This window comes from Oncorhynchus masou, chromosome 1 (genome assembly GCF_036934945.1).
Source record: "Oncorhynchus masou masou isolate Uvic2021 chromosome 1, UVic_Omas_1.1, whole genome shotgun sequence".
Lineage (NCBI taxonomy): Eukaryota > Metazoa > Chordata > Actinopteri > Salmoniformes > Salmonidae > Oncorhynchus > Oncorhynchus masou.
Window position 1 is genome coordinate 51,035,582 of NC_088212.1, and position 9,236 is coordinate 51,044,817.

At 41.5% G+C, this 9,236-nt stretch overlaps 1 protein-coding gene across 2 annotated transcripts in view; it reads left to right on the forward strand.

Annotated features, from left to right (window-relative positions):
- adam9a (ADAM metallopeptidase domain 9a) overlaps positions 1–7,179 on the forward strand; it is a 92,198-nt gene extending 85,019 nt beyond the window's left edge. Inside the window, exons 21-23 of one of the 2 annotated variants that reach the window (XM_064974337.1) lie at positions 2,766–2,795; positions 4,041–4,108; positions 4,203–7,179. In XM_064974337.1, coding sequence (XP_064830409.1) covers positions 2,766–2,795; positions 4,041–4,108; positions 4,203–4,263 — 159 coding nt within the window. In that variant the 3' untranslated portion in view covers positions 4,264–7,179. The remainder of the gene's footprint in view (positions 1–2,765; positions 2,796–4,040; positions 4,109–4,202) is intronic. The other variant, XM_064974344.1, reaches the window with a different exon arrangement.
- Positions 7,180–9,236: the final 2,057 nt, after the last annotated feature.

Consider the following 9,236-nt stretch of genomic DNA (forward strand, 5'->3'; position numbering starts at 1 on the left):
ATGCACCAGGTTGTCTGAAAAGCAGAGGTTGCAACCAAAATAATTTTCCAATAATTTTGTTCTGAACAGTACCATTCTTTTTTTGTTCCATTTTGAAATGGTTTAAACACCAAAAAAGTATGTTTATATCTTTCCTTTTTTAAATATGTTTTTGTTTGTTCACTTAGTTCGACATTAAATTATTTCACCAATGGATAGATCAGCTTGCTATGGAGCGGGAACGCTATGTACATGCATTGGACAGACAAGTGTTTTGCATAGGTTGCGACTGAAATTTTGCCGGCGAGGAGCGTTCTGTGTATGAAGCGCTGGGCATCTTGATGTTATGACATGCCAAGTCTGAATTAGACCCACGTAATTATACCTACGGAGAGAGCGGCTTCTATGAAGGAACTTTGAATGTCTTTGAACTTCAGAGCGTTGGCTTAACTAATGTTGGACTAGAGCTAGCCCTTGATCATGACTCTCAGTTCCATTAATGAATCGGAGGTGAAAGGTTTACTGCTCCTTCTGGACCAGGCCCAAATCCCTGTCATTCACATGAAGAGGAGACGCCGATGCACAGGCCGCAGATCTGGGTGCTTGGTGAGAATTTGTCCGCGAGTGGATAATCTGCCTTTACCTACTGTCCAACAGTGAACGTGCAATCACTGGAGACTAAACTGCATGAGCTCCATTTGAGACTATCCTACGAACAGGAAATTAAAAACTGTAATATCTTATGTTTCAACAAGTCTTGACTTCGTGAGGACATGGATAATATACAGTTGGCTGGGTTTTCCATGCATCGCCAAGACAGAACAGCTACCTCTGGAAAGACTAGGGGTGGTCTGTGTCTATTTGTAAATAACAGCTGGTTCGCAATCTCTAATATTAAGGAAGTCTCATGATAAGCTGGAGACCACACTATATACTAAGAGAGTTTATCTATTTTTCATAGCTGGCTATTTACCACCACAAACTGATGCAGGCACTAAGACCGTACTCAACGGACTGTATAAGGCCATAAGCTAACAAGAGAATGCTCACCCAGAAGTGGCGCTCCTAGTGGCTGAGGACTTCAATGCAGGAAAACCTCAATCCGTTTCTAACAGCATGTCACGTGCAACAAGAGGAGAAAATATGTACATGGAGATTCGTACAAAGCTCTCGCTCACCCTCCATTTGGCAAATCTTAACATAATTATATCCTCCTGATTCCTGCTTACAACAACAACTCAAGCAGAAAGTACCGGTGACTCGGTCAATACGGAAGCGGTCAGATGATGACCGTACGTACATATCCCAACCAGAAGCCATGGATTACAGGCAACATCCGCACCAAGCTAAACGCAAGAGCTGCCGCTAATCTGGGACACTAATCTGGGCGCTGATAAGAAATCCCGCTATGCCCCCGCGATGAACCATCAAACAGGCAAAGCGTCAATACAGGACGAAGATTGAATCCTACTATACCACCTCTAATGCTTGTCTTATGTGGCAGGGCTTGCAAAATACTCCTTCCATTTCAATATTATCGCTTGCACAATGCTCCTTGGGATGTTTAAAGCTTGGGAAATCTTTTTGTATCCAAATCCGGCTTTAAACTTCTTCAACAGTATCTCGGACCTGCCTGGTGTGTTCCTTGTTCTTCATGATGCTCTCTGCGCTTTTAACGGACCTCTGAGGCTATCACAGTGCAGGTGCATTTATACGGAGACTTGATTACACACAGGTGGATTGTATTTATCATCATTAGTCATTTAGGTCAACATTGGATCATTCAGAGATCCTCACTGAACTTCTGGAGAGAGTTTGCTGCACTGAAAGTAAAGGGGCTGAATAATTTTGCACGCCCAATTTTTCAGTTTTTGATTTCTTAAAAAAGTTTGAAATATCCAATAAATGTCGTTCCACTTCATGATTGTGTCCCACTTGTTGTTGATTCTTCACAAAAAAATACAGTTTATATCTTCATGTTTGAAGCCTGAAATGTGGCAAAAGGTCGCAAAGTTCAAGGGGGCCGAATACTTTCGCTAGGCACTGTATACGTACATATTACCTTACTTTTAAGAAAACTCTACTTTGTTGGTTAAGGGCTTGTAAGTAAGTATTTCACGGTAAGGTCTACCTACACATGTTGTATTCGGCGCATGTGACATATTTGATGTGATTACATTTCACCATAATGCCGCCTAGAGTTTTTGAAGACGCTGGAATAAGTTTCTTAATTACAGTGAGGGCTTTGCATAGGCACTTTGTTGCAGAACGTGAAAGAACGTTTTCACCTGATTCCCATTCTTTTAAAATAACAGTTCTGTTCTGTAACAGAATAGATCGTTTTCGTCCTCGGTTCTGGTTCTGTTACTTGAAAAAAACGCTGTTCCGGTTTTCGATTCTGTTCCCTGAACCGATTCCTACCCCTGATGAAAGCGACCTCTTTTACCATGTACGGAGTCCATTGTTGCAACATTATGTTAAGTTGAGGCATGTTTACTGGAACCACTATTTATGTTTTTAGTCACTTGAGTGTGTGACCAGGTCTTGGTGATATTTCACTGTCTTGAAAGTCATAGACCTAATCTGAGTCCCAAATAGTACCCTAATTCCTATTCCATAGTGCACTACTTTTGATCAGGGTCCCGACACACACAACTTTTGGTTGAGTCCTATGGGCCCTGGTCAAATTTTATGCACTAAATGGGGTGCCATTTGTGACGCAGACCTGTATTGATGGATTCTTTGTTTGGTAATGACGAGGCTCCTTCTTCTTTCCCCATGTAAAGCACCAAGCTCAGTTATTACCACCAGAGGAGGTAAAATACTCATATTTGCTCTTTAGAGGGTCTGTGGGGCATTGCTTCTGTATTCCCTTTTATTCTTCTTTTCTACCAATAATTGGGGCTCTGCTGAATAAGACACAACACAAATATTTGAACACCACTCGAATATTCTGGGCTTTCTGTGTTATTCTGGGCTCTTCTTCTATAGAAAAGTTTACAATGATGAATGTGCTTATGTAACTATACATGCTAAATGTTTTGGCATCTACTGTACCCAACTTAAATAGAGGATTCTCTCTCAGCCCACTGGAGTGGCAGAAACACAGCAGTAATGCAACGTGGCTCAGTATAGCCTTTTCAACTGAGGAGTTTTGAATTGCCGCTGTTCTGCTGTAGGGCGCATGCTGTCCTATTCTATCCTAACCTTAGTCATTTACTCCCATACTAATCAATGTTGTAACCAGACCTGGGTCACGTACAAATGTAAAATACTTTCAGTTATCATGTTTGGGGTGATCTAGCAGTTAGTGCCGCTGCCACCAACACCCGTTTGCACATGTGCATGGGTTCGAATCTGGCACAATGCCTTTGTGACACACACTACACCTATCTTTCCCACTATCTCTCCTCTGTATAATAAAATATAGAACATCTTTAAAAATATATAAAAAATAATTGAAAGTGCTTGAGCTGCACATTATTTAGTTTGCCTGGTACAATTATACCAATGGAATAGTCCCAAAAGTGTACAGTCAAAGCCAAAACAAGCGAACCTCATTTGGAAGTATTTGACTTTTATATTTGACCCAGGTTTGGTGGTAAGATCACAGCAAGTTGCTTTGTGTTTATTGGTTTTCTGTTCCGTCACCTTTTGTCTCTCTACCACCTCTTCTGTCTGTGGTGGAAAATAGCTGCACATTTTCAGGGCAAATTCAAAGCAGGATATAGACATTTATTCACTTCAATTGCAGACTTTCTGTTCATCTTGATGGAATGGAGTTTTTTGTTCACATAAGAGTCAAATATGTTAGTAAACTTGAAATAGACAAATAATAGGTGTTTTGAGGGTTGTTGCATTTATTGAATGTTAGTTTGGGGAATCCTACTATTTAGTGAGTTTACTCATTTATTCATCCCTGCATTACAATCTTTCCTCAGTTATGATTCCTAACCCACCCATAGCTGCCATTATCTGCACCCGATACATAGGCTCAGAATTGTTATGCTGAAGTTGTTTTGGTGTTACCTTCCACTGAGAGTGATATTTGTTCATTGCAGGTTGTGCAGACGAGCAGGACCGTCTCTGTGCCATCTTATGCTGTCAGACCACCTCCTCCCTACTCAAAGTAAAGATTGTACTTACATCATATACAAAGGTAGGCCTAGTAAGTAGTAAGTGTCAGCCCTCAATTGACAAATGTTTGTTTATTTTTCTCTTAGACCAACACCTGCTGCAACACAACTTGTGCCTCAAAGACCTGCGCCCCCACCCCCAGTCTAGCCCATGGAAACACGGTCAGCCAAAATCCACACAGGAAATGCAGTCACTTGACATAAGAGGCACACCCTGCAATACAGAGTTGTAAAACGAACCGGACCAGTTTCTGATCCACTCCAAGGTGTCTTTTTTGTTGTTGTTGCAAGAAGCAGAGATGATGTTTGGCTACATAAGACCGCTGCTACCAATTGCATACACTTCACTTCACCTTGAGCAACTGTCATAGGAATGTAAAGATGATGACACACAAGCCCTTGATGATCATAGTGGGGAGTTTGTGTTGGTTAAGTAAAACATTTTAATTAACATTTTAGACAAACCTGATGGTGCTGGTGGGAATGTAATCCATGCGCCGGCTTAACTGATACTGCAGAAATGTACCTGGTTTGGATCATACTGCCTGCAGTTTACCCTCTCTTTGGTCCCTACTGTATGATGATTTGTGTTCTTTATTCCCTGATGACAGTTTTGACAACTCAGATGCTTTTATCAGATTCAGGCCACATGAGTTTAACATAACTTTTTTTTAAATTTTCACTTGGTTAATGGCAATATGCAGCCTTTCATCACTTGATAACCATCAGACATTTCAAGTTTTGCAGTATTAAATCTGGTTTGAATTAGTTGTCTTATAAGTGTGTCCCATACAGTACAATAATGTTGCTCTTACAACCTTAATCTTACGTTGCTGTTAATTTAGCTTAAAAACCATGCTGGATATCCATCTTCATTTTTCACCTTTTGGAAATTAAGACAATATCGTGGACATATTGGATGATGAGCTAGATTATACCTGGACCTTTTGACTGATAAATGCATTTGGTGACCCAATACAGATATTCATAGCCTGTCCCTTTGTTACAGTTCTTCTATTCAATACATTTTATAGGATACTTATATTTTCCAATTTAGCCATTACCCCCAATGGATTGCCGAAATTTAGACAACTTTATTAATAATTTGATTAATGAGCCGGGTCTAAGGGCATTCCGCTGCGACAGCTTATGAGATAATCCATGGTCCAATGAACGTACATGCTAGTAGCATGCATGACGGCGTCCGAAATTACATCCATAATCGGTAGATGGGTCTGATTCATAGGTTGCCGTTTGCATCGCTGAGCAGTGAAGAAACTATCAAATCGCATTTTTAGATGCTAACCCCCCTCCCCAAATCAAAATCTAATATGGATGCCAATGTTTTGTTGTCGCTTTGTGCGTGCAAATTTCCTCAACTTCCCGCAGGGTGCCTATATTCCGTGGCTGATTAGCTTGACAGACAGGTGTGAAACACAGACATGTGTTCACGCAAAATGAGAACACAATAGAGAATCCAGAATTGGGTTTTGATTTGAGGAGGTGGTAGGTAGCATCTAAAAACTGGATTTAATAGTTTATTCACTTTTCTGCGACGCAAACCGTGACCAATCACTAGGCAAGTCAGTTAAGAACAAATTCTTATTTACAATGACGGTCTACCCTGGACAAACCCTAACCCGGACAATGCTGGGCCAATTGTGCGCTGCCCTATGGGACTCCCAATCACGGCCGATTGCGATACAGCCTGGAATCGAACCAGGGTCTGTGGTAACACCTCTCATACTGAGATGCAGTGGCTTAGACCACTGCACCACTCGGGAGCACCAAAATGTACTTAGACCACTGCGCCACTCGGGAGCCGCCAAATGTACTTAGACCGCTGCGCCACTTGGGAGCCCCAACAGGTACCGTCATTTGTGCATGACTTATCTCGCAAGCTGTCGCTATGGAATTCCCTTAGACCCAAGCTACACACATTTTTTGACTTATGAATTAATGATATATACCCATTGTTCGCTTAATTGTTTCAGCTGCTGATTGCCACTTTAATGTGTGTTCATTTTATTTGACTGGTTTTGTTGTATCCCTGATTTGTTTGAAAAAAAATTACATAAAATAAGTCAATATTTAAGGGCTATGTAACCTTTCATGTGATCATGCCATGTATGCATTTTGAGAAACTATATCGAGGTCAATGGCCTATGCATTGAAAACTGGTGAACATTCTGAAATGTGTTTACTGTATATTCGGACATGATGATTTTCCAATGACGGGAAGGAGGCAGGTCAGGTGGCTTTAGAAGCATCCTGTCTCAGACATTTGAAAGACACTGCCTGCATAAACGTTACTGAGGCATCCTATAGCAATATGGCAATCCTCCCACCTCTTTAATGGTGCATACAACAACCAACTTCCTTTGCCACAATAAAGACTGACTTCTTCAAGAACAAATGTCATCATGTGTCATGTGTAGGCTACATGCTGAAGTAGACTTTTAACAAAAGTTTGTTTGAGGATCATGTATGTATGTGGTTGACATTTCATGTTTTATGTTTGCAGAATGTGAAAATTATTTGATTGGCCTGATAGAATTGCATTTCCTAAATCTTCCAGGTTTTCTGTAAATGATTATGATGATGTGATAGCTGGCAATAGTGAAAATGTCTGATACTTTGTGATTCAAAGAAAGTCATGACTGCCTTGATTGGACTAATTGGTGGTGATGACTTTTGTAATGCATGAAATTAAAATCCACATACTCACATAAATACAGCCATCATTTAAATGTATATCGTGTGTTTTAAGCTTTGTACTAAAAGCATGTCTATGATATTGACTGAGAAGGCCCTTGTGTCTTCTCACACCGCTGAATGTGTGTGGTTATTCCATGATAACATCAAACAAGATTTCCCCATATACGGTGCCTTCAGAAAGTATTCATGCCCCTTATTCCAGATGATGTTGTTACAGCCTGAATTCAAAATGTTTTTCTCACCCATCTACACAATACCCCATAATGACATAGTGAAAATAGGGTTTTGATATTTTAGCAAATGTATGTATATATTAAAAAATATATAAAAAAGGATATTTACGTAAGTATTCAGACCCTTTGCTATGTGTCTTGAAATTGAACTCAGGTGCATCCTGTTTCCATTGAACATCTTTAATGTTTCTACAACTTGATTAGAGTCCATCTGTGTCAAATGCAATTGATTGGACATGATTTGGAAAGGCGCACACCTGTCTATATAAGGTCCAACAGTTGTCATAGCAAAAACCAAGCAATGAGGACGATGAAATTGTCCGTAGAGCTTCGAGACAGGATTGTGTCGAGACACAGATCTGGGGAAGAGGACCAAAAAATGTCTGCAGCATTGAAGGTCCCCAAGAGCACAGTGGCCTCCATCATTCTTAAATGGAAGAAGTTTGGAACCACCAACACTCTTCCTTACGCTGGCCGCCCGGCCAAACTGAACAATTGGGGGAGAAGGGCCTTGGTCAGGGAGGTGACCAAGAACCCAAATGGTCACTTTGAAAGAGCTCCAGAGTTCCTTTGTGGAGATGGGAGAACCTTCCGTAAGGACAAAAAGTCTCCAAGCTATAATCGCTGCCAAAGGGGTTCAAAGTACAAAGGAAAGGGTCTGAATACTTTTGTAAATGGTTTATCAGATGTTTTTATAAACATTTGAAAAAAATGTCTCTAAACCTGTTTTTTGCATTGTCATTATGGGGGTATTTTGTGTGGATTTATGAGGGGGCGGGGGACGATACATTTTAGAACAAGGCTGTAGCGTAACAAAATGTGGAAAAAGTGAAGCGGTCTAAATACATAAGTATGTGGACACCCCTAATAATTACTGGATTTGGCTAGTTCAGCCGTTGCTGCCCGGTGTATAAAATAGAGCACACAGCCATGCAATCTCCATAGACAAACATTGCGAGAAGAATGGCCTTACTGAAGAGCTCAGTGACTTTCAACCTGGCACCGTCATAGGATGCCACCTTTCCAACAAGTCAGTTCGTCAAATTTCTGCCCTGCTAGAGCGGCCCCGGTTAACTATAACTGCTGTTATTGTGAAGTGGAAACGTCTAGGAGTAACAACAGCTCAGCAGCGAAGTGGTACTGTAGGCCACACAAGCTCACTGAACAGGACCGCCGGGTGCTGTAGCGCGTCAAAATCGTCTGTTCTCGGTTGCAAACTGCCTCTGGAAGCAACATCAGCACAATAACTGTTTGTCAGGAGCTTCAAGAAATGGGTTTCCATGGCATGCAAGCCTAAGATCACCATGCGCAATGCCAAACGTCAGTTGGAGTGGTGTTGAGCTTGCCGCCATTGGACTCTGAAAGTTTGGTGGAGGAGAAATGATGGTCCGGGTGCAGTTGGAGTGGTTCGGGCTAGGCCTCTTAGTTCCAGTGAAGGGAAATCTTAGCGCCTCAACATACAATGGCATTCTAGACGATTCTGTGCATCCAACTTTGTGGCAACAGTTTGGGGAAGGGCCTTTCCTGTTTCAGCATGACAATGCCTCTGTGCACAAAGCGAAGTCCATACATAAATGGTTTGTTGAGATCGATGTGGAAGAACTTGTCTGGCCTGCACAGAGCCCTGACCTCAACCCCATCGAAGGCCTTTGAAATGAATTGGAATGCCAACTGCGAGCCAGGCCGAATCGCCGAACATCAGTGCCCGACCCCACTAATGTTCTTTTGGCTGAATGGATGCAAGTCCCTGCAGAAATGTTCCAACTAGTGGAAAGCCTTCCCAGGAGAGTGGAGGCTGTTATAGCAGCAAAGGGGGGGACCAACTCCATATTAATGCCCATGATTGTGGAATGTAGTGTAAGTATTGACACCCCTGAGTCAATACTTTGTAGAAGCACCTTTGGCAGTGATTACAGCTGCCTTCCTGGATAAGTCTCTAAGAGCTTTCCACACCTGGATTGTGAAACATTTTACCATTATTCTTTTCAAAATTATTCAAGCTCTGTCAAATGTGTTGTTGATCATTGCTATACAATCATTTTCAGGTCTTGCCATAGATATTCAAGGAGATTAAAGTCAAAACTGTAACTCGGCCACTCTGGGATATTCACTGTCTTTTTGGTAAGCAACTCCAGTGTAGATTTGGCCATGTGTTTTAGGTTATTGTCCT